Source organism: Colletotrichum destructivum, chromosome 7, assembly GCF_034447905.1.
Source record: "Colletotrichum destructivum chromosome 7, complete sequence".
NCBI lineage: Eukaryota > Fungi > Ascomycota > Sordariomycetes > Glomerellales > Glomerellaceae > Colletotrichum > Colletotrichum destructivum.
In genome coordinates, this window is record NC_085902.1 from 1,557,946 (window position 1) to 1,581,848 (window position 23,903).

General features: G+C 55.9%; 7 protein-coding genes across 7 annotated transcripts; 3 read left to right on the forward strand and 4 right to left on the reverse strand.

Annotated features, from left to right (window-relative positions):
• Positions 1-268: 268 nt before the first annotated feature.
• On the reverse strand, positions 269-1,753 carry CDEST_11047 (uncharacterized protein). The gene has a single exon (XM_062927203.1). It carries the CDS (start codon positions 1,687-1,689, stop codon positions 1,138-1,140), a length of 552 nt encoding a protein of 183 aa, XP_062783254.1. The 5' UTR covers positions 1,690-1,753; the 3' UTR covers positions 269-1,137.
• A 2,816-nt stretch (positions 1,754-4,569) lies between these two features.
• Positions 4,570-10,094, forward strand: CDEST_11048 (Putative folliculin-interacting protein). The gene has a single exon (XM_062927204.1). It carries the CDS (start codon positions 6,390-6,392, stop codon positions 10,077-10,079), a length of 3,690 nt encoding a protein of 1,229 aa, XP_062783255.1. The 5' UTR covers positions 4,570-6,389; the 3' UTR covers positions 10,080-10,094.
• Position 10,095: 1 nt separating this feature from the next.
• On the reverse strand, positions 10,096-17,666 carry CDEST_11049 (Putative armadillo-like helical, sister chromatid cohesion domain, Scc2/Nipped-B family; the record flags this gene model as incomplete). The annotated part of the gene is made up of 4 exons (XM_062927205.1): positions 10,096-16,769; positions 16,830-17,019; positions 17,074-17,578; positions 17,655-17,666. 4 exons carry the CDS (start codon positions 17,664-17,666, stop codon positions 11,489-11,491), a joined length of 5,988 nt encoding a protein of 1,995 aa, XP_062783256.1. The 3' UTR covers positions 10,096-11,488.
• Positions 17,667-17,791: 125 nt separating this feature from the next.
• CDEST_11050 (Putative Zinc finger, TFIIS-type, DNA-directed RNA polymerase subunit/transcription factor S) lies at positions 17,792-19,020 on the forward strand. The gene is made up of 3 exons (XM_062927206.1): positions 17,792-18,016; positions 18,093-18,327; positions 18,392-19,020. The coding sequence occupies exons 1-3, from the start codon at positions 17,902-17,904 to the stop codon at positions 18,408-18,410; spliced, it is 369 nt and encodes a 122-aa protein (XP_062783257.1). The 5' UTR covers positions 17,792-17,901; the 3' UTR covers positions 18,411-19,020.
• Position 19,021: 1 nt separating this feature from the next.
• CDEST_11051 (Putative armadillo-like helical protein) lies at positions 19,022-19,885 on the reverse strand. The gene is made up of 2 exons (XM_062927207.1): positions 19,155-19,885; position 19,022 (listed from the first exon to the last, which is right to left on the reverse strand). Exon 1 carries the CDS (start codon positions 19,676-19,678, stop codon positions 19,157-19,159), a length of 522 nt encoding a protein of 173 aa, XP_062783258.1. The 5' UTR covers positions 19,679-19,885; the 3' UTR covers position 19,022; positions 19,155-19,156.
• Positions 19,886-20,455: 570 nt separating this feature from the next.
• On the forward strand, positions 20,456-21,908 carry CDEST_11052 (Putative flagellum site-determining protein YlxH/ Fe-S cluster assembling factor NBP35). The gene is made up of 2 exons (XM_062927208.1): positions 20,456-20,560; positions 20,623-21,908. Exon 2 carries the CDS (start codon positions 20,875-20,877, stop codon positions 21,904-21,906), a length of 1,032 nt encoding a protein of 343 aa, XP_062783259.1. The 5' UTR covers positions 20,456-20,560; positions 20,623-20,874; the 3' UTR covers positions 21,907-21,908.
• A 198-nt stretch (positions 21,909-22,106) lies between these two features.
• CDEST_11053 (Putative actin-depolymerizing factor domain, Glia maturation factor) lies at positions 22,107-23,125 on the reverse strand. Its single transcript, XM_062927209.1, has 4 exons — positions 22,936-23,125; positions 22,757-22,859; positions 22,510-22,643; positions 22,107-22,413 (listed from the first exon to the last, which is right to left on the reverse strand). The coding sequence occupies exons 1-4, from the start codon at positions 22,936-22,938 to the stop codon at positions 22,225-22,227; spliced, it is 429 nt and encodes a 142-aa protein (XP_062783260.1). The 5' UTR covers positions 22,939-23,125; the 3' UTR covers positions 22,107-22,224.
• Positions 23,126-23,903: the final 778 nt, after the last annotated feature.

The following is a 23,903-nucleotide window of genomic DNA, read 5'->3' on the forward strand; positions in this document are numbered from 1 at the left end:
TGCTGGGTGACGGTTTGTTGTCTCTGGTTGAGGTATGCTTATACTTCCATGAAGGTCGGTAACAGTCACAGATTGAGGGCGCTTTGTGCCACCCCCTATCAAGAGTGAACTTATAAACTGCATATGGGCTGCATGCAAGCCGCTACTTCAATGGCGATCTGAAGATACTGAGTAGCTGGTGCCATATCTCAGACGCAATTGTGCTTGCTTTCCGGACATGGAGTCGGGAGTGCAACTACGACACAGTACTGTGGTCTTTTGATGTTCTGAAAGGGTTCAATCCTAGTTGTGCGCTGTTGCCCAAAGTGAGTGCTTCTATCAAGGCTGGTATCGATATCTAACATCCCTTGATAGATACAATGATATCAACACCTAGGACAACACATTATGAACCGCGTGCAGCTGACATGCCCCTTTGGGAAAAGATCATTGCTCCTCTACTGTCATCAGTAAGCCGGGCTGGGCCGGCCCGCGGACTGGACGGACGGGGTGGGTGCTGGTGCATCGGCATGGATAAACGGCGGTCTCCAAATAAGCAAAGTCGTAAAATCTGTCGGAATTACTAGGGAAGAGACCCCTCGCCCATGACAGGCAAGAACCAAAATGTACAACCCGACCTTCCCGGCTGATATTGGGGGGCGAGGCCGCGCCGCGATGAGAGGGCTCGGCGGAGCAGGGCCGACAATGGTGCGGGTGCAAAGTGGCAGATGTCCAAACAGGTGAGATCTTCCATGGCTGATGTCACTAGGATGCCGACGACGGGGAAACGTTCCGCTGGGTATGTAACGTCGAATGGCCATGTCGGAGAAATCGAGAATTGGGATGGGATGGTGAATGGGCCGATAGGGGGGTGGTTCCCTTGACCCCGGTGCAGGACACACCGCTGCCCTTTGTAATTTGGATGGCCAATAGCTGCCAACGCAATCCTCGGGTTGATGCGAGGGATGAGATCATACAGTGGTATCAGCCTTGGAAACTTGCAGGCGTAATCAACGGCGAGGTAGGTCGATAGATGCCCGCTCACCGCGTGGGTGCTTCCGGCTTCCGCTTGTTATCTGTGGCTCGTAGGGGAAGATGGAAGAAGTTACTTTATCACCAAGACGATAGACAGCACGAGCCAGGCAAGACGAGTGGAGGTCAGGGTTGCTCACGAGCTTGCGGGCGAGTAAGTTGTTGGCTCTTGTTGCAAGGGCGAAGTGCCCGGCGATGGAAGACTACAGACGAACCCTGGGTAACCGTGCGTTGGGAGACACAATTTGGCGACGATGCGATTGCTGGGCAGCGAAGCCAATAACCTCTCCCCTGCGATGAACGGTGTAGAGTAGAGATAGCCCGCGCGGAATCACCCTCCGAGGTTGGGAGCCATGACCTGCCATGAGATGGGTTCCAACACGCTCGCACACCGTTCCCTTCGCAAACAGGAAGATCGCAAGGGGCTGAGCCGGGGTGCCTGATTGAGTGCCTATCGTGGAAGGTGCATCCAGTGCCGTGACCTGATCGGCGGGCTTTTTTGTTGGCGTCGAGGTTGGCTTGGCCAGAGCTAGGGACGATTGTTGAACCGGTTCTTGGAAACGGCGGCCGGGTACCAGGGGCCAAGGTTTGCGAGGATCGATGCTGGCCGGCGGCACAGGTGTCAGTCACATCTATCGTTGAGAGAAGGTCGATTTGATGCGCGCTTCGCGTGTCCATGCACGGATAGTGTGTGTACGACTACATGGAGTCTGTCGTAGCGTGTGTGACGGCGAGCATGGAGTATATGGATGCAACTGCGTATCGAATTCCGAAGTTATCGGGGCGTAGTATTTACGCAGAGAAGACGTAGAACATGCAGTCGGAGGACAAAGCTGGCACATGGCCGCAAGGCGGGTGACGGCAACCACATCAGACGCAGCAATTAGCTTGCAGCTGCCCTACGTGTATGTGTCTCACCGGTAGCTGACACTGCAGCTCGGCTAGGCCTCACTCAACGCGTGGGCATGTGCCGTCAGTTCTATTCGCGGGCGTCGAAACACTCATCGTCGTGGCGGTGCAACGTCGTGAGAACATAGCGCGGACAGTGTCACGTTGGGCGGAAGTTGAATTGCGAGTCGTACGGAACCCGACGAAGAAGAGTTACGTAGACATGCTGGGTAATTTGTGTCGGTTTTCCTTATCCGTCTCCGGCTGGGCCGTCTCCGGCTGGGGGCTATGGGGTTTTGGGCGCCCAACTGGCAGGGGAATGGTCATCAGTGACAATCATTCAAAGTTCCGGTATCGATTCCGGGAGCCGAGCAAGGGGCTTGCAACCCTGCCTGGCCTGCTCTGGCAACGACGACACGCTTGTTCTGATCTCTGGGCAGCAAGCAACGCCAGGGAAACACACAAGTCCTTGGCTTGACTAGTTGCGTGTCGAGGGCCCTATGTCCCATATTCCCGGTTGTCAAAGAAGGGGGACAGGGGAAAGATTGGGTCGATTGGTGACTTGGACGAGGTGCGGGCCTGGAGATGATGTCTGCCGGTTGGTGACAACTTCTCTACGGTGTAGGCGGGTGGTGACCTTTGAGAGGCGTCGGTGTCTCACCGAATGTTTGCCCCACTGTGGTTACACTACTCCATACAGTTGGCCGTGTGGTGGCTCACCGCCGAGCCAGTCCCATGGGAATGTCGAGCAGCAGGTGATGTGCATCATCGTGGCCGACGTTGACTTGCATCTATCCCCCCTCATCCCCTCGGCGGTGTCGACCAGTGAGTGCGTCGTGTTTCGGTCTCGAGGACCCCCGCGGCGGGGCGTGAGATGTTGACCATCTGTAACGATTCGAGCAGCACGCTGGAGCCACCGATAGCTGGAACATAGAGACGAAGGCCCATTAGCTGGCAACGGGGAACCCCCCCCCCCTCCCCCTTTTTAGCACAAGCGACTGATGTAATTCGGGGAACACCTGTCAGTGACCGCAGGGGTATGCCTGGGCACTGACAGCAAGCGACCGATGGCCGGCGGCCTATAGAGACGTGAACACAGGAGATTTGTAGGTCCGTCGGGTCGGCTCCGACAATGAGACAGTGAGCTGACGACTCGCCGAGTGACGAAACGGGGCGGCCGCAAGTACAGATACGGTCGGGAGCTGACATGCTGTAAGACGGTCCAGAATAGAAACGCCCTCTTGGTCGTGCCCCGTGACGATGGAGCCTCGAGTTGAATGGCCAGCCAAGGGGGAAAAGAAATGGTCCAGCCAAGACAAACGAATGACGGCGGACGAGGACGCGAACGCGACAAAGACAGGCGAACAAGGCCCAATGCGAGGCTGATTTGTCGCCGGCGGACGATGCCCTATGGAGAGGGGGAGGGGATATCTGTTTTGGGGAAGAAAATCGGACGGCGTGGAGCTCAGGATCAAACGGCGAGGAAGTGACTGGCCAGGGATTGCAAGCCAGAGCGAAGATGCTATTCGGGGCCATCGCCTTGTTGTTGGTTGACCTGAACGGTTTGGAGCAGTGGAATGACACCAGTTCGCCCCAAAATCCAGGGTCTTCTGGTCACGGGCGAGCTAGGTATGTACCGAGGAATAAGGAATGAGGGTATGCAGTGTTCATTAATAACTACCTACCTAATTGACTGGCTCTTCCGGGGCCACCCCGGCCCATAAGGACGCTGCGTTTCCCCCTCCTCCCTCTCTCCCCCGTCCTTTTCTTATGTTATTTTACTTTTTGCCGATTTTATTTCCTTTGTCGAAAAGAGAAGGAAATTTTCTGCTGTTCGAGTGATCTCCCCTTCTCAATGTCGCTCGCTGCCCAAATGTAGAGGGGCAGAAGCCGTCAATAGGTAGATTGGAGGAAGACTCGAGAGCCGAAGTAAGGTACCTAGGCACTTACCCTACCTGTAATGCATGGATAGGTACCTTAGGTAGGTAAGGTATCTAGGTAGCCTACACTTGTCAAAGGTACGTACCCGGCATTGGACGGATCGGGCAAGGCAGAAAGGCAGAGAGCCGGGGGGCCGTTCACCGCATTTTGCGAGTGGCCTGTGGGATCATTGGAATGTCCTCTGTAAGGCTGCTACCATGCATGCCACGACACCGTACCCATGTCGATTCTCGGGGGGCAATACACCGCGCCGTACCCTGCCTGCAACTGCAACGACCTGCAAGGAGAAGACGTCCGTCATGTAAGAATAACATACGGAGATCCCAGGTAGGCGCAAAGAAAGAAAGAGGGAGAGGGAGAAAGGGGGTAGAGAGAGAGAGGCACTCTGAGGTCGGGTGATGGGAAATGCGAGATGAAGTGGCTGCCGCTGCCGTTGCCGCGCCGTTACCCGTTTCCCGTTACCGCCTGTTGTTGCCGCTGCATCTACCGCTGCTGCTGACCAAGTCCTGGCTGACTGACAGAAGAAAGGAAGTGTTGGAGACAGATAGACTTGGTTGTTGGATGCGACACTCGGATTTAGTCAGGCGGGGTAATATCATGTGGGTGATGGCAAGAAAGAGAGGGAGAGAGAGAGAGAGAGAAAACAAAGCGACAGACGGCGCCAGAGGGGAGGGGCGGAACGGAGCCGATAGGTACGTAGCCTTTTGGAGAAGAAGATGGAGGAAGACGCTGTAAGGTTGCTGTAACTTCCATGCCTTTGTCAGGTCCAGATCCCGATCCACTGGACTTGGACTGACTGATCCATTCAAGACCCCAAGAGCCAAGAGATAATACGTGCCCCACCTGCTATAGCCCACTAACACCGGCCCACCGACGATTGCGGCACTTCTGCCTCTCGCGCTCTCTCTCTCTTTCCCTCTCTCTCGCTGTCGCCGTCGCCGTCTTGTCGCTGTCCTGCCTCTGCCGCTACCATCGCCCCATCATTCCCACTACCGGGCTTTCCTCTTCGAGTCCTACCTATTACTCCTCTCCCTCCTCCTCTTCCTCACTCGCCTTCCTTTCTCCAACACATCCTTCACTCGCCGTCGACAGACACAGACACAGGCACAAACACAAACACAGACTCGCACACGCCCTCGCCCACGCGCGGCGCATCATGGACGACGCAGACGCGGGCTGCTTTTAACCGACAGTGACAGCAGACGAGGATCCCCTTAGCACACCACCCCTCCCGCCGCCACCCTTACCACCCTTCGTTTCTTCTGCCTGTTGACCAGGTCCTCCCGTCCTCGACTTGGACGAATCCCCGCCGACCTAATTCGCCCTCCTCAGCTCCGACGTTTACCACCCACCGAACCGACACACCTCAACATCCCATCCCATCCCGCCTACCTCCGACGCTCCCAGACCTCCAAAATATTATTATTACCACAACCCATTCATTACATTACTTCATACCAACTTCCGACCACTTCCCGCCTCCCCTGCGCAACCCAACTCCCCGAATTCGCCCCGTCTACGGTCCAAATATTATCACCCTCCTCCCCCGTCTATCCCGCGTCCGAACTGTCACTCAACTCTCCCCCTTCCATCACACTCTCTCCAACAATCCCCGCGCTATTACCTAGTGCCGAACACACACACAGAGAGAGAGAGAGAGAGATAGACAAGCAACGCACTCCGGCTCGACTCGACCACCTGCAGTTGGCACCACTGCCTCCAGATACCGAAGCTTCCCACCGAACCGAACCAACCGCCCCCGGCTTATTTTGGTCCACCACTGCCATTCGCCGCCTTTGTCCCGGCCATTTGGTTCCCTTTGACTGCGTCACATTCAACCCGTCTCCCTCTCTCTATTACTCTCTATCTCTCCTCGTACTCCTCATCCCTCTCGTCATCATTCACCCTTTTCCGATCGACCGATTTCGACAGAAGAAAGTCGTTGCGTCGACACCACTACACTCCTCCCTCGTCCCAGCATTCCTCGAGACTCTCATCGCCGCCTGTCTGACGCGCTCGCTCCCTCGCTCTTGACGTCGACACCAAGGTTTACTCTTGCGACCTTAAACCGCCCTCATCCCCGCAATCCCCTTCGGAGCCTGCACCTGGGTCCTCTGCTTCTCCTTGCGCGCGTGCCTCAGTTTGCAGACTGTCGTATCTGGCTACCCACCTACTGCAACACTTAACCGGCCTCTCATCTGCCCAACTTTCGACCTCTCCCGCCGTCGCCTCATCGTTTTTAAGCTTCGGCCCCCGGCTAGCCCTCTCCAACTCCCCGTGCACCCCTCAACTCTGTTGGTCTCAGCCCGGTTCTAGCCACCATATGCCGACCTGCGACAACTGAGCCTTACCCTGCCCCATCACGGTCTCTCACGCCGCACACACTCAATCACATGGAATTTCTGTCAGAAGCAATCATGTTCCATCTGATCCGTCACAGCTGCCTACCCTGCTGAGAAAATGGCTCTCCTCCCCAGTTTCTAAACGACACGAGAGTCAACTAGCCTCTCAACCACTGACTGCCTATTTTCCCCCTCATCTCTTTCACGATGCTGGGGAAGCTCTTCAACCTGGGCACCGGGAGTGCTACAAGTGTACCTGGTCCCTCGCAATCCCACTCCAGCAACATCAACAATAATGCCGCCTATAGAGACGTGCCCCAGTCCCTCGAGTCTATGCAGGAGGATATCCACACCCGCAACCTTCTGTTTCCCGACGCCGAAGCCTTATACCAGCATCGGAACGACCAAGTCTTCCCCTTGTCTATGGCTTCCGCTCTTCCTCTGGCGTCCATTGCAAGTGCCTTTGACTACGACGGCGACATTGACCTCGACACCCGCCATGTTCGTCTTCTCATCATGCAGGACGCCGTAGCTTCCCTTCCCGCCCAGCTTCTCTTCGACAGCCATCCTGCGCCGCCAAAGCCGCCCTCCGCTGCCGCCCCCGGAGAGCGATCTGTAACAGGATTTGGAACCGTACAAGACTCTCACAAAGTTCCAACTTCCCCTAGAAAGAGCAGCCTGAACCAGACATCCCGCCCCCTGGTTATTCAACCGGACAGTCCCCAACCCCGCCAGGGTGCTTTTGACCGCAGGGCTTCGATGCAGGGCCGGGCTCAATCTCAGGCCGAGACTGACTTACAACGTGCACGGAGAGAGTACAATGACGAGATTCACGCTTTTGCCGGCTCCGTCTTTGGGAACTCGGAGCTGATGGCCTACAAGGGCACTTCAACAAAAGTCCACATTGTCCCGACTGAAAACCGCCCGGAATATGGAGGCTCCTACCTAGGCGACGGCCGCGGCTCTATTGGCCGATCCAGCATGCGATCCAGTCGACTGGCGCAGTCTTACACATCGGACAGTGTCTCGCCCATGCAACCACCTCCGTCCTTCACCTCGTCTGCACCAAATACGCGTAGTCCACCAGAGAGGAGGAAGATTCTCATCACTCGGCTGTTTCCCGTCTTGCTCCCCAGCGACGACGACACGCAAAGCGATACTCCCTTGAGCCGTTTCTCGGACCACAACACAGGCTTTCCCTTTCCACAGTCCGCCGACGACGCAAACGCCCCCAAGAAGAAGAAGCTGCAACCCAAACAGAAGCGCACTCCCATGTACGCAGTTGTGCTGGTTGTGCAGCTGCCGCCCACCTCGGGTCCCATGGCCCCTCCTTCCACCATTAGGTCCAACTTCCGCGGCGCCAGCTCCTACACGGACCAAGAGTCCTTCCCATCTTCCGTTAACTCAGCCCGCCGCTCAGGATGGACCATGTCTGGATCCGGGTTCCCCATCGACTCAATGGAATCCTCTTGCTCGACCGATGTCGACGACAGGATGGACACCGTTACGCAGCACTGGGATATCATTATGCGAACGTTGACACATCTTCAAGGGGTAGTCGCTACCACGCTTGGCGTTCTGCTCAAGCAAGCCGACATCACTTCTCCGGACCCCTACCCTCCTTCGGCGTCTTCGTATGCCGGCAGAGGTCCATCCATCGGCGGTAGGAGACACGAGGAGCCGCATTTCGTCAAGCCTCCCAAGACCAATGCCAAAGTCATAGCGCTGCAGCCTCACTGCCTTCAGAACGATGACAACATCGTACAAGAGGCCAACTCCGCCAGGATCCGCGTCGTCACTGGTCTTCGTGCCCAAAGGGTCATCACGGCACAGGGCAGATGGGGCATCTGGAGGGACGAAGCAAGATGGATGGCCAGGAAGGCCGGCGAAAAGGAGCACGGCTTCTTTTTCTTCAATCTCCTGACTGGGTTTCTTGCGACGCACACCGACTGGCTGAACGCTATGAGCCCGGCATGGTATCGCCGAAAGCACTATCAACAACAAAAGGCAAAGGGCGAAGACGACCTCTCCTTGCCAGCACGAACTATTATCATCGCTTCAGACAAGATGCTTGCACGGCGTCTCATCTTCCTCCTTTCCGCATTTCTGCCATCGCACCAGCATCTTTCATCAGTCAAGACCCATAGGCCGAGCACCTCCACGTCCTTTGGGGCCTTTTCCCAGTCGCCTCCTTCGCTAATCATTCCGATCCTCCGCGAGGAATCACTGCGGCGTAAGATCAACAGACGTCCGGGCCACAGGCGCGTATCCCATTCACGCACAGTCAGCCAAAGCAACCGTATATCCGCCGTGCCCCCTCAGCTCGCCCACTTAAGCATGGAAAGCCATCACGAGAGACGCGTTTCGGATGCTGCCTCCATACGGTCGAATTTGCCCATCCCAGGCAATGACCAAGTCAGCCGAAAGAGCAGTGCGGCAACAACCACGACAATCACCCCCGAGACCACCATCCCGCACTTCACAACTGCCCAAAGATTCGAGAACCGACGAAGTCTTCGACCCGGCAGCAGTGGCAGCGTCGCCGCCGACGACCTCAAGAGAACACTGAAGCGAGGCGAAAGCTCGGGACACGTGAGCTCCGCCAGCACAGACTCCCGCGTGTCGAGCTCGCGTTGGGGCAGCGTCATTAGCACCCTCTGGAACGGCAAGAGGAGAGACTCGACTGGCCTCACCACCCCAAGCCACCCCTACGGTAGCAACCCAACCTCACCGACCAAAGCGACGCCGGGGGGGCGTCGGGACAAGCTGGCGGAGATGGTCAGAGAAGTCAGGACCGAGGGTTATCATCGAACAGATGATCGCAACCATGGCACGGTGGGTAATGGCAACGGTCCTACGACCCCACGCGGTTTCGATGACCAGGTCAATGATGACCCGATCGAGAGAGTCGCTTTTCCTGAGCGAGTTCCCGATCCCAGCGGCGACTTCCGGTCGCCCGTCAAAACGTCGATCAACGCGGAGGATGGGGTCATTGACGTCGACATCCCCTTCCCTGACTACATCACGTCTTTCGAAACCGCAGTCAGCTCGCCGTCGAGCAGCGGTTACCTGTCCACACCTGGTATCGGCAGCGGCTTGGAAGGGTTTGAACAGTTTTCCCGCGTCACGATTGACGGCGACTCCCCGATGAACGTTGCCGGGTTTCTCCAACAGTACCATCAAGATTTCATCCTGCAGGCCGTCTCCCCTCAAGACACCCTCATGGAAGACATCAAGAAGTCCATGAGAGCCGAGCCGACCCCGTTCGTCACGCAGCCATTCTACTCAACCGAGCAGCCCGCCGACCGCTGGGTCGATGTCAGCAGTGCTCTAATCGCGGACACGACAACCCACACCATTAAGCGAATCCGCTACCGTAGACTCATCCGACCCAGGCCGTTCACGGATAGGTCGGCCCCCCTCGGCTCCGCGGGCTCAAGCGCTTACAGCGCTGCTCCGATGACCCCTTCAATTCTCCCTTACGAAACGCAGCTGGATGATGAGTTCGTCGAAGAGCCCATCGCGAGTCTTGACGAGGTCCTCATTGAAGCTGTGGAAAGAGTGATTGCGCAGAGTAACGAAGTGAGCAAGCAAAGTTCTTCAAACTCATCCCGGTCGACGAGCAAGAGGCGAGACCGTAGCAATAGTGAGGCATCGGTGTCGGCTGACTCGCATCACACAACCCGCATCCCTGTGGCGTCACAAGAGGTTCCACGAGACCAGTGTAAGACAGTGGTCTTATCGGCTCTGGACGAGATCATTCGTGACGTTATCGAGGAGAGGGACCATGACACGCCTGACGCCAACCTCCAAGCGCTAGACCGAGACCGCGAGAGCACTCTTCGAGAGGCTGTCCGAGTCTGGCTGGATGCTGTCGACTCTAGCGAACAGATATAAGCCCGCAACAACTACAGAAAAGCAGTCTACGGTCATCTATACTAGCTGCACTTCGCGTTGGCTTTACGATGTAATGACATGCAGCAGGGGCCATAGACCTGATGGTCCATGTATCACCACCAAAAACGAAACATTTTCCTTGGTTCAAAGACAGATAAACCGAATTGAGATACCCCAAAGTAGAGGAAAGGCATTTTGGCTTGTTGAAAGAGCGTATTGGCCTGCGGTTAAAATCAACGGCGTAAGAGACGGCCCATACACACAACATGGGGTCTCCGTTGGCGTTTTGGGAGGGCATGGGTCTTAGACGGATGGGTTTTGTCACGCATGGCCACCCTTTGAAAGGGAAACGGGGATGAAGAGGCGTCATGTCGAGGGGCTGTAGGTCCGTTTCTAGCTAGGAACGTATACGGAATAATAGGGAAAGGGCATTTCCTGGTATGACTTGGTTGATGACATTTGGAGAGCTTACTGATATTATGTGATGAGATGGCACGCGGGCTACGATGCTCCGTACTTCCAGTGCTGCCGTACTTGCTTGCCATCGTTAGGAGCGGTTAGGGGCCCCGACGTAGGAGGAACCGGCTTTGGTTCTTGGCCGCGTCGAAGATTTGCAGAGGGACTGCGCACAGTGACATGATGATTACCTACTCAGATGGCCGGCTATCCGGATGGTGTGGCTCTCGACGGTGGGAGAACCGGGCCATCATAATGGGACCTGTGATGGATGGGGGGTAAGGGCCGCCCTGACCAAAGCAACACCCCATATTAATGATAGCTTCATTCGCATCACTCACTCCCTAAGCACACACAGCTGCCATATTCTATCGTCTTAGTATTGACTGCATATCTCAAGTTAACTTGCGGCCCCTCACAGCCTAGCTAGGCGGTGGCGGGGGAAGTAGGTATCATTCCAAAAAGCACAAAAATGACGATGATGATTGAAGACGAAACAATCCCATCGTTTCATGAAAGGGGGCACATCTTTGGCCACAAAACCACCCACGCCTTCTCATTCCCCGCTCGTGAACACAGAACGCCCCTTTTTTTGGTTTCGAATCCTCGCCTTTGCCTGGCGAGAAAAGTGAAGAAAAAACTCTTAAAAATCATGTGTGGTGTGCAGGAACGCCAAGCACGGCCAGGTGCAACATTTCTCGATCCCCATTTCTCTTCCTGTTCTTGATGCAAACCATTGTACCATCGATGCCATGTATGTCTGCGGCGCAATGATGACGATTGTGGTGGTGCACATGTACAATGGGGGAGGCAGACTGGTCGAGTGCAGAAGGATATGTATGTGCACTCTTTACTGCCCTCGTTTCTAAAGTCGCCAGTGCAATCGCGTCCGTTGTCAAATCGGAAAATGTTCGAGTAAGAAAAGAAAGCTTGCTGATGTGGCGTCTGAGCGCTCAGACAAAATCCATGTCATCAAAGTCACCATCCGCATCGTCCTCGACCTCGGCCGGGTTTGGATTCTTGCGTGGTCGGCCGCGGGGTCTCGGTCGAGATGAGGAGCGGGCGCGCTTCTTGCGGTTTCCGGGCAATGAGCCAGCTTTCCTCTTCCGACCTCTGCCGTCGGCTGCGAGGCCGTCGTCCTCGCCCTCGCTGGGCGTACCGGCATCTTCGCCGTCGAGGTCCTCTTCGTCAGCCACCTTGAACTCTTTGTCGACGTTCATCAACTCCACGAATGTTTTGCACTTCTCCAAAGTAGCCTCTTGCGACGTCAGCCCATTCATGTGCGAGTTGACCTCCTCCCAAAACTTGTCTCCTGTCACGCCTTGGACCTTGGTCGGAGCCTTGCTCAGGTCTTTCGCCGCGAGCTTTGTCTTTGTCTCACGCTTGCTTCCCAAGCCGTAGAGGCGCCGAAGATAGGTCCTGGCTTCCCAGAGGCAAAGAAGTATGATGGATCCAGACGTGAGCTGGCGAAGCCTCTTGGGAGGGATGGTCAGCTGGGGTTGCGTCGGCTGTCCATCACCCTGCAGATCATCTGGTTTGTCCATGTCCATGCGGACGTTGAATATGTCGGACTCGATCACGTGCGCCATGCTGGGTCCGGTTGTCGAGAACAGCTTTTCCATTGCATGGACCGTAACCAAAACCTCTCCGACCGTCACATATTCGAAGTAAGCCAGGTTCTCAATCATGAACCGTGCGTATTCGACATGCGGGGGAAAGGCTGCGGAGACGTCGAGCTTGGCAGAGTCGAAGTCGACCTGGAAAACCAGTTTCTCAAGGAACTTCTGTCGGTTTTTGGACTTGCTCACCTTGAGCACCTCCATCAAAAGATGAAGTTTCGACTGGAAAGGGTTTGTGGTTGCGCCGCGAGTGTCTTTGACAATGTCCCGCTGATATTCATATGCAGCTTGGATGGCCCTGACATATTCTCGCTCAATAACGGTTTCGTGTTTCTCATGCAGCGCTCGATGCTCCATGAAAGCGACCTCGGATATCTTGGTCATCGATGAAGTCTCCAGGGTGATCAGGGTCACACCTGTTTCTTTGGGATGAACGAGGCCCTGGCGGTTGATGCTGCCAAGAACCTCAACAGCAAGGAAGGCGTGCTCATCCTGCGATGATAAGGCGATCCGAGTGATCTCTTTGAGGAAACGCTGGGTGGTGGCGCTCGCCACGTCGTCGTAGTTGGTTCCACCCATGACAGTCAACTCGCGCTTCTTGTCTCCCTCGGGGCCAGCGACGGCGGCGGCTGTAGCAGCCTCCGACCGCTTCTCTTCTGTGACTAGAAATTCCTTAAACGACCGGAGGATGGTGCTCTCCAGTGCTGGAACTCTAGCCTCGAATACTTGCTGGAATTTGGTGTAGACATTCGGCGAGACGTAGTTTCGGGGATGGGCCTGGCATATGAGGCCGATAGCATCAAGCGCATGCTTGCGAGCCTCCATGAGCTGCGATGCATCGGCCCAAGGCGACAGATTGTCAACCATGAGCTTTGCAACCGATGTGCCGGAATACTTGGGGAAGATCTTCTTGAAAACGTCAATCTCGGAATCGAGATCGCAGTGCTTACCAACCATTCCGACAATCGTCGAATATCTGGCAAACTTCATGAGCTTGGTGGCATCCATTTGCGTGTTTCGCATGCTGGCAACTCCGCGTAAGCTGGATGCGCCCAAATATGCCAGCTTGTCGCGATTATCCAATAGATCGGCGATGATCCACAGACAGGCCACAACATCGTCCAGTAGGTTCTTGCTGAGCCTGCCAACCGAGTTTTGCAGCTGCTCTCTTACTTCGCGAAGGAAATCAGCGTACTTGTTCGAGAGTTGCGGCAAAACCTGGCGGTAAATAACGGTGACGGCTTTGAAGACAGCCAGGTCATCAGCGCCACTGATGCTACCAAGGTGAGGCTTGAGGAGTCTGATCTCCTCAAAGGTGAAGAGCTTCGGGTCGGCCTTGGCAAAAATCTGCAGAACTTGCAGTGCATCTCGTCCGGAAGGAATCGCAGGGTCGTCTGAGTCCAGGTTGTCGATGAGCTCGAACATCTTCTCAACCAGCTTCATGCTAACGCCGAAAGGCCCGTTGTGGGCCTTGTTCTGTCCTCCCAGGATGGACTGGAGCACTTTGTCGAGGACAGCGCCCACATTTCCGGACTTAACCGTCTGAATCATGAGCGCGACGTGGTCGGTCAAGGATGTTTTGAAGGCCGCTGTATCATCGACTTGATAGAACGGAGCAAACCAGACCTCTTCAATCATCTGGCGAGCCAGTTCCCGCACACCTTCGTCCGGGTCTTGCACCCGATGCAGCAAGCCGTTTGCGATGGCGCTGCGGATCTCCCGACTCTGGTTGCGCAGATAAATGTCTCGAGCCAGCTTCATCGCCCTCTTGCGCACGCCGATGCCAGAGTCGATAAATCTTTCAATGATCCTCTCCGCCATCTTGTCCTCAAGTCTCGGGCGCAATCCAATGCACTTTCCCATCAAACCAATGGCAGAGTCACGCACTTGCGGCGAAGAATCACTCGAGCAGGTAATGATGAGACGGACAACCACAGAGTCACCGTCCAAGATGGCGGGATCCGTTTCCAGAAGTTGGTTGATGCTCTTGAGACTCTTGCTGCGGACGGTCGCCTGATCACTAGCCATGGCGTTGAGGAGGACGTTGAGCATGGTCTGAAAGTGCTCGCAGAACGGTGAGCGCAGGAGGATGATTGAGTGGGCCAGCTTTGCGTGGTTGTTGGTGACGTCTTTGAAAGTGTATTCGTTGGAGAGCCACCGACGGTCCTCGATCATCATTCGAAGCCGAAAGGCCAGGCGTCCAAACTCCTGGTCAAGAGAATCGTGGGTTTCCTGCATGGCGTCGTATCCAGAAAAGATTCTATGAGCCCAGTCTGCAATCAGAAACGAAATTGCGCCCTGCAAGTGAGGATCTTCGCCAGAACGCCGTTGCAGATGCTCCAGTGCCGTTCGATACGGCCCAGACCACGAAACATCGTGCTCGATTCGGGTCTTTTGCTCCAAAGCGGAGGTAGCCAAGTCCGAGAGGTAGCGAGAAAGTTCATTAGAATCGCTGCCCTCCATCGAGTAGGTGATCTTGCGGACATGTGACCGCAGTTTGGAGACCGCAGCGCTCATAACACCGAGAAGTTCTAGGGCCATGTTCTTGGCAGGTGCCGCGGTTCTGTCTCCCTCCCAGAGTTTCATCATGTAGAAGGTCATTTGCCGCAGGATGAGCTCGGCGGACGGCCAGTCGGGAGAGTCAAGACATTCAGTAAAGTCTTCGACGAACAGGTCGAGCAGGTTGCGGTAGGGTGTATCGCCGGACTTGGTAGACTTGAGAGCGCGATTGACCATGAAGTTAACAACGTAGTTGGCGTTGTGGGTTGAGGCCTCTGTCAAGGGCAGAGCTACAGCCTTCAGTTCTTCCAGGGCAAGCTGATATTGCGAGGCACCCGCTTCCTCCGACTTGATTGTTGCAGCCACGGCTTGTTTTCCAGGCTGTGTCATCTCCTCGTCCCCGTCGGCATCGTCGTCCGCCATCATCGCCAATCGACTGCGCGTGCCCTTCTCGTCGACCTTGCCAGAGCTAGCTTGGACAAGACGCATAATGAGCGCCGACACTGGCTGGATGCTCCCGCCATTTGACAAGCGGAACTGGCGCGCGCTCTGCTTTCCGACGGGGAGCTTTTCCAGTGAAGTCAAAATGTCGTCAAAGATGCCGCGACGTTGCTCAGGCTTTGCGAGGAAGATTTGGCAGAGCATCTCCATTGCAGTAAGGCGAATGCCATCGAACCTCTGTACTCCGACAACAGAGTCTTTCTCCAGGTATGCGTTGTCCACGAAGAGGAGACTCGATGCAGCAAATTCCAGAGTGCCAAGAGCGGTGTCTGAAAGCTCAATACTTGTGACGAGTTTGGCGAGGAGCGCGAACAGCTTCTGGCAGTTCGTAAGGACCGGGCCGATCGCCTTTTTATGGGGCTGCAACAGTTTGAAGAGGGCAGACGATGAGCCACTGCCTCTCATCTCAACGACGGGAATGACGATGCCCTCAACAACACCCTTGAAAACATCGGTCGACTTCTGGATGATCTCCTCCGAGTAGATCTGCTTCTCCTCTCTGCCGCCACACATTATGCGAAGGCACGTACGGGCTGTCTTGAGACCCATCTCAATGTCCGGCAGTTGACTCAGCCAGCTCGTGACATCCGACTCGCCCCAAGACTCCTCGATTCTGAAGTCAAGGTTGAGGGTATGCGTCAGCCCCGCTTCGCTCAGTTTCTGGATGTACTGAAGGTCCTCGATGGATGCTTGATCGTAGCTTCCCAGATCGATCGCCTTGGCGATAGCTGTCTGTAGCTTCTGCTGTGTTGACCCTGTCAAGATAGCCTCGTTATCGCTGTTCAAAGTGGCGACCTGCTCATGGCCAGGTTCGTTCCCGAGCACATTTCTAATGGAATCGAAAACGGCCTTGATTAACCGTTCGAGGTCCTGCAGTGCTGTTTCGGCCCGCTGACGTTGGTTGAGGTTTGTGCTAATATCATCCTGTCGGCTTTGGTAGGCGCCGTCCTGTCTGCGCATAGACAGTCCTAGAGGCTCATCGGGGGAGTCGGGTACCGCCATCTCGAGATATTCTTCCTTATTGAACCCCGGAGCACGCGGCAACTCAATGGCGAAGGACGTCTTTTGGACATCAGATCCTCCCGGCGTTTGAGATTTGGGAGGTGGCATAGAAGTGAGTCCAGCAGAACTGGGCTGAGTGGTATCAGATTGCGCCAGAGGTTCAGATTGATGTTGAGGCAGAGGGGGAGGCGTCTCCTGCTTCAGGTTAACTTGGGTTGGTGTAGGGACCCGAGTCACATCGGAGGGATTGACGGTCGCCGGCAGCGGGACGGCTTGGTCGGGGACATCCACGTAGGCTTTGGGATCGAATTTTTTGGAAGGGATTGCAACCTCGAAACGGAAGTTGCTTCCTCGATGGGCTTCTGCACTCGCCGAGGATTGCTTGAGTGGCGGTGGCGCACTTTTGGGTGTCGACGGAGGCTGAGGCGGCTGGTGGGCAACTTGTCCGTTGACTGAGGAAGGGCCAGATGTACCAGTGAGCGGTTTGATGAATGTTGGTGCCCTATCAAACACCATCTTGGCCACTGGCGAAAGACCGGCGCTGAGGCTTTGTGGAGAGCCAACAGAACTCGACGGAATGTTGGTATTCGGCTTGGGGACGGTCTTGAATTTGCTGCATGGGACACGGTATCAGAAACTTAGGCATGACCAGGCTTTAGATCGCTTGACTTACAAATATGTCCGCTGGTTGGGCTTCAGATCGTGGAGAACATGGTCAACGGCGTACTTGAGGTGCTTCAACCCATGGTTCTGGTTCTGTCCGGTAGCTTCCTTATTGAGACTGTCGTATTCCTGGCTGTTGAACATGTGTGAAATGCTCGAAGCAAGCGAGCCAGAGCCGAGAGTCGGTTCGGGGATGAGGTCTTAGAGATGTTACCAAGTAGATTCAAGGGATTTTGCGTGAAGATTCCACCTACCTGGAGTAAACGGAATGACGGAGGTCTGGGGAGAGTAAGGTAACGCCTCGGGGAGTGTAAACGGCCGCGCCATGGAACGCTGGTCCGCAACTTGCGGCTGCATATAGCCGCCGTTCGGCGGACCATTCTGGAAGGTCCCTTGGCTGTTGACCATTTTTTCTGTGTCCTCAGACCTAGGCCGAGCCTCAAGACATGTTACTTCGAGAGCCGAGTGAAGGATCGAGGCGCTGTGCGAAAGCTGGTCGGGAGGGCGTTCGGACGTAGGAAGCGCGCAAGCAAAGAAACCAGCGCCGTCGGGCCAAGTCAGGTGGAAGAGAAAAAGAACTAAGATGGAAGTGATAAAGAAGAAGCCGGTCGCATGGTCCGGAATCGAACAGGTGCAACTGGAAAGAAACAATGTCGAGATGCGATCTGGCGTACGTCGTCGTGATGGGATGGGAAAGTGGGAAGGTTGCGACAGCCTCGCGTGGAAGGACCCTTGTCCGTCGCGAGGCCCGTGCAGTAGCTTTAGGCGGTAGGTACCTTTGGTAGAAAGTGGCCGGTTGTTCCGTTCCTGCCTGTCTGTAAAGTTCAATATGTACCCTGTACCCCATGAAATCTATAGATTGCTTATGTAATTCTTTCCAGGGGTCTGTGTACAGAGCACTTCCCCCGATATTCCACAATCGATAAGGAAGCGCTGAGTGCTAGTGCCGAAAATCTTCCCCCGGCAGAAATATTTTGTCGGTATTTGCTGCTGCGATACTCCATTTGATCACCACAGATACTACCTACTCGGCCGGCATTACAACAGACACCGCATCCCATCACCGCCACCTGTTTGCAATCATGTCCGCTATTGGAACGCTTGTCTTCTGTCACGACTGCGGCAACTTGCTTCCCGCGTCCATGGGCACGGAGAAGAACATCCTCACCTGCGACTGCTGCGGCGCCGACAACAAGGGTAGGTTCACCGCCGCCGCCTCCGCCGCCGGCGTATTCGTAGCGTGCACCCCGAACTGACGAGATGTTGGCGTCAGATACCGGCTCCAAGACGATCGTCACCCAGACGAAGCCCTCCGATTTCCCGTCCCAGTTGCGACAGAAGCTGCAGTCCAATGTCCAGGCCGTCGACAGGGCCAACGTGAACACGGAGGCCACGATCAGAGAGACGTGCCCCAAGTGCGGAAGAGAAGAGGTCCGCTTCACTGCCGTGCAGCTCCGCAGCGCCGACGAAGGCAGCACTATTTTCTTCACCTGCGACTGTGGCTTCAAGTATGCCGATTCCCTTTCTCTATTCCGAAAGTGCTAGCCACAATGCTGACTGACTGTTTTCCAGATGGTCTCATAACAACTGAAATACACTGAACTTTTTACCCGTCGCTTTTGAAGCACCTAATCCCACCCATTATTTACCTGCCGAACCCAACCTCCACAAAGATCTAGATCACCTCCATGCTCAAGCAGCCGCCTTGGTGGCGTCGGGAATCAACGCATACTCGGTCTGGCCGCTGGACTCGAACTCGGCCATGTCCAAGGCCACGATGACGCTCTCGCGCACGACCTTTTCCTTGTCGTGCAGGAACTTCAGGAGGGTCTCCTCGACGCCCTCCTCGTCGCCCAGGCTTCCCAGCGCCTCGGCGGCCTCGTGGCGCACCATGCTCGCCTCCTCGGTGTTGCTAAGCGCCTCGGTCAGCGCGGGGATCGACGCCGGGTGCGATAGCTGGCCGAAGACGAAGGCGATCTCGTGACGGAACAGGGCGGACGGGTCAGCCAAGCCCTTGGCGAGGGCGAGCACGGCGGGAACGGCAGTCGGCAGGTCGGGCGGCGACGCGAGGTCGCGCAGGGCGAACATGGCGCGGTAACGCTGGAAGAGAGGCAGCTTGGGGTCCATGAGGGTCTTCTCGAGCTCTTCGACAGAGCGTTGGGACTCTTCCATCGGAGGCGCGGGGTCTACGGAGGTGAAGTCGCTGCGGAACAAGAGAAAGAGGACATAGGCGTTAGCTTAAGAATGACGATACCTCCTTTTCTCTTTCCTTCTGTCTCCTCCTTTTCAAAGCGTGGTTACCGCTAGAGCGGTGCATGTGCCGACAACGGGAGACTCTTACCTCTTGCGCAGCTTCTCCAGCTTCCTCTGCTCCGAGTTCTCCCACTCGATTCGGTCGATGGCGATCTCGCACGTCTCGGTGATGCAGACGTCCTCGCCCTCGCGGTCTCTGTATTCCCTCAGAATGTCGAGCTGGCTGGCATCGCCCAGGGCGCCCAGGGCCTCGGCGGCCTCGTGGCGGCACATAGGGTCCTCCTTCAGGTCGCAAAGGACATCACGCAGGTATGGGACGGCGACGAGGTTGGCGGTCTGGCCGAGGCAGTAGGCGAGCTCGTGCTTGAGCAGGGCCGAAGGGGAGGCGAAGCCGGCGGCGATGGCCTCGATGGCGGCGTCGCTGTCGGGGCCCTTGCTGTTGCAGGCGACGTGCTTGAGGGAGAAGAGGGCGCGGAAGCGAAGGGGCAGCGGGGTAGTCTCGGAGGTGACCGTCTTGCGCAGCTCGGAGATGGTCTTTGTCTGGTCGGCGGCGGCGATGGCCTCGAGCGTCTCGCGCGTCTCGGGGAGGTCTGCAGAGGGTGACATTTTTTTCTTTGGTGCTGGGCTTGCTATTGCGCCTATGGAATGGGGTATCGTTCTATGCGCAAAAGAGAGGCAGAGGAAGAAAAATCCAAATGGGTTGCCAGGGAATGAAATTGAAGTGACTCAAGGGCGACGGAGCAGAAAGGGCGTGGGCCGATGGTCTGCGAGGGTGGGATGGGCCAAAAAGACTTACCTCCGAAGGGTCGTCTGGGTTCGGATCTGATAAAGAAACTGTAGAAATTTTGCGAGGGGCAACAGCGGGGTGGTTTGGGTTCCGATAAGATCTGCCCCTCACTGTAAGGTACCTTGTAGTCAGGCAGGCAGCCCTGTGATATGTGAGTACGACGACAGGTTGGGCTCTCAGTTCCGCTACTCTTGACAATATAGTGTAATGAAACAAAACATATCCCAATCATCAATAGATCCACTGGTCTATTAGTCTAGTTGGTTAGGACGTCGGATTCTGATATTGGAAATTCCGTAGGCCCAGGTTCGAATCCTGGATGGACCTCGTCTTTTGGCTCATAGCCCTTCAGAGCATTTTTAGATCACTTCTCCGTTTCTTTTTTGTTCCTTCTTCTCTGCCAAGTTCAAGATGTCTTTGTTTGAGCGGACAAGACTTCGCATGTAAGTAGGTGGTGGCGAGTAGGTGTTTAGTCAAGTTGCACCAGGCGTTAATGAATGACTCTTGCTCTGTTGAGTGGGGCCACCACCTCCGCGGAACCGCTTCAAGGCTGTTTCGCCACCACTCACAGCGTCTCGTTTGGTCAACCACCATCCCATTCACCTACCTACTGAACTCATTTACTCTACAAATAATATCTAGATGATGCAGAATATCCAGCTTTGAACTCGGAAACACATATCCTAAAGTCTGCTCTACCTGTCAGTATCACCGTGCCGCACACGAAGGACTTGAGAGCCACATTTTCTGACATTTGCAACAGAACGGACTCTTCCATCCGGCTTATCAATCAACTTCACCTCAGCTGCGCCGCCTCAAGTTCAACGCCGGTCCCGGACCTGGAACCTCGCTGCGAGGCAACTCATAACTGCCATTCCTTTCACTCTTCTGGGACCTTCATACGCCTGGAGGGAACTTATCTTCCATCGACATTCTTTTCACCTCTAGCACCCTTCTTATTAGATTTTTTCTTTCTTTTTTTTAGAAAAGAAATCAAGGAAAGAAACCCCCCAAGATGGCACCCTCTTTAGAAGAAGACCCGGACTCGGTTCAGGACGTCCTCGCCAATCCGCTGAAACAGAAACCCTCCCTCGTCGCGCCAGAACCGGAACATTGCCCCGGCCCGGAATCCGCGGCGGCGGGCACGGCCGACTCTTGCGCCGGCTGCCCGAATAAGGAGATCTGCGCCGCGACGGCGACCAAGGGCCCGGATCCGGACATCCCCATCATCGCGTCGCGCCTCGCCTCCGTCGCGCACAAGATCCTCGTGCTCTCGGGGAAGGGCGGCGTCGGCAAGTCGACCTTCACGACGCTCCTCGCGCACGCCTTCGCGACGAACCCGGACAGCACCGTCGGCGTCATGGACACGGACATCTGCGGGCCCTCGATCCCCAAGATGCTCGGCGTCGAGTCCGAGACGGTCCACGTCTCGGGCGCCGGCTGGTCCCCCGTCTGGGTCCTCGACAACCTCGGCGTCATGTCGATCCAGTTCATGCTCCCCGACCGCGACGCTGCCGTCATCTGGCGCGGCGCCAAGAAGAACGGCCTCATCAAGCAGTTCCTCAAGGACGTCGAGTGGGGCCCCCTCGACTTCCTCCTCGTCGACACGCCCCCCGGTACCAGCGACGAGCACCTCAGCGTCAACACCTTCCTCCGAGACAGCGGCATCGACGGCGCCGTCGTCGTCACAACACCTCAGGAGGTCTCGCTGCTCGACGTCCGCAAGGAGATTGACTTTTGCCGCAAGGCCGGCATCCGCGTGCTGGGGCTCGCCGAGAACATGGCCGGCTTCGTGTGCCCCAAGTGCACGAACCAAAGCGAGATCTTCCGGGCGACGACGGGCGGCGGCCGGGCGCTGGCCGAGGAGATGGGGGTGCCGTTCCTGGGCAGCGTGCCGCTGGATCCGCGCATCGGCATGGCGTGCGACTACGGCGAGAGCTTCTTCGACAGTTTCCCGGATAGTCCCGCATGTCTGGCGTTCAAGGAGGTTGTGAGGAACGTAAGCAAAGAGATAGGGCTGAACGAGAAGGACGTGCTGCCCGAGTAGATGGGGGGGGGGGGGGGGTTGTGTCAGGGGCACGCCGCTTCTCTGCTTTTATTTCCCTTCCTTTCTAACGAGTTGACGTCTTTCACAAAACAAATAAACCAAAAATGATATCCCCCTTCCACTCAGCATGGCTTCGGTCCACAGATGAGAAGCATTTATATTATGTACGGGATCGCCGCGAGCCGACGTCCTGTTTCTTTTTCACGGGCGACCAACCTGTGGCCCCCCTCTCGACTGTGCCTACACATTGATCTCTGTCTGTATGTATGTATGTATGGATATGTGCATGCTCTGCACATGCTCTCAGCCCCGTCTCCCTCACGCAGAACCCAACTTCTGTGGTATCTCCTCCAGGTCCTCAGCGTCCTGGATGTCGATCACGCGACCGACCTCGCTCGTATTCCGCATCAGCTCCTTGGCGCCGGCGTACAACATCCGTATCTCGTTGTTGCAGGTGATGGGGAGGTAGTAGATCAGGACGTAGGGCACCGACAGGCGGCCGGAGGGCTGTCAGGGACCTCTTGGTTAGCTGGCTGCTGTTGCCTACCAACTCTCGGTATTCTTTTCTTCCTCTTTTTCTTCTTCTTTTTCGGCAGGACGTACCAGTGTAAGCGGGTAGCTCAGCAGCACGAAGCGCGGGCTGTGGTCTGGCAGGTCGTCGCTGATCTCGTCGAGGGACTTGTAAACGACCTTGTCGTCGTCTTGGCGGATCTCGTGCGTGTTCTTATCGATGTAGTCTATAGGATGGGGGGGGAAGGCGCATCAACAACGTCAGCTATCGGTGGATCGCATGGTTTGTGTGTGTGCGCGCAAGATGGCAACGAGGACGGGCCGAGGGAAACGGACGTACAAATGACGGCTTGGGGCTCATTGGACCGCGAGGTCCCGAGGCGGAACTTGCGCAGGTGGTCCTTGGTCTCCTGGGAGAAGGTGTAGAGTCGCGATTCGGAAGCCTGAAAAGTCAGCCCATGATGATTCGGACGGACGGGGAGGGTGCGGCGGAGGGGAGGACGAAGAAGCGGGACGCACCATGGCTATGACTGCGGCTGGTCAGAGAAAGAGGTTGTGCAGTATGCAACGGGGTCCAGCGAGGGAGAGACGACAAAACGAACAGACGGAACGAACTTCAGGCTCTCTCTCTTTCTCTCGTGTCTTGCTTCGGTTGCTCCCTTGTTGCAGCACCAAGAACGTCAGGCTAACGAAGTCAGTCAGTCTGAAGCCTGGTCGGGCTGCGCTTCCCCGCCCCCGCTCCCTCTGCTCCTTTCTCTCAGCGTATCGAAGCCCCCGCCATTCAACGGGCGGCCAGAGTTGCCCCACTCGGTGACCTCATACCCGCCAACACCACGCCGTAAGCTTCGGTCCCCCGGTCAGCTTTGCGGTGTTCGGCCCGCAGTGTAAGCCACAGTTCCGACGACCGTTGGATCTGATACAGCTGCCGTCTCTGCCTCTAAACTCTTTGACAATGTACTGTCGAATCCCCTCATTGGTCAGTTGTCTCTCGATAACTTAGTCCCATAGATTTCCCTCTTACTGTACCACTGAAGAGAGCATGGGAGTGGGATGAGGAAAGATGGTGAGTGACAACGGGTAATTATTTATTTGTTTTGATTCTGTAGATTATTCCATTTGTTCGCCGTTTCTTCTCTTCATTACTTAGTATGGCAACTAAACATCAAAGAGGCACAGTCGAGCCCGAGTCATGGGTATAGTTTGATCCAATCACCCATTCCGTTAAGCACTCGAATTCCTCAAAACTCGCCCAAGATACCCACCCAGCAGCCCGACCAAGGCCGGCCTCTCAGGTTCCTGGGCCAGTAGTACAAAACAGCCAGTCACTCACGCATGTGATACACAAGAACCGAAAGCAGTGTCGTTGTTTCCGTGCTTTTTTTTGTAAATGGGAATGGTACCAGGACGGAGGACTGAATGAGGACTTGCTGTGTACCACACATCAAAAGCGTTCCCACAGCCAGACCACGTGACTATTCCGTGATTGG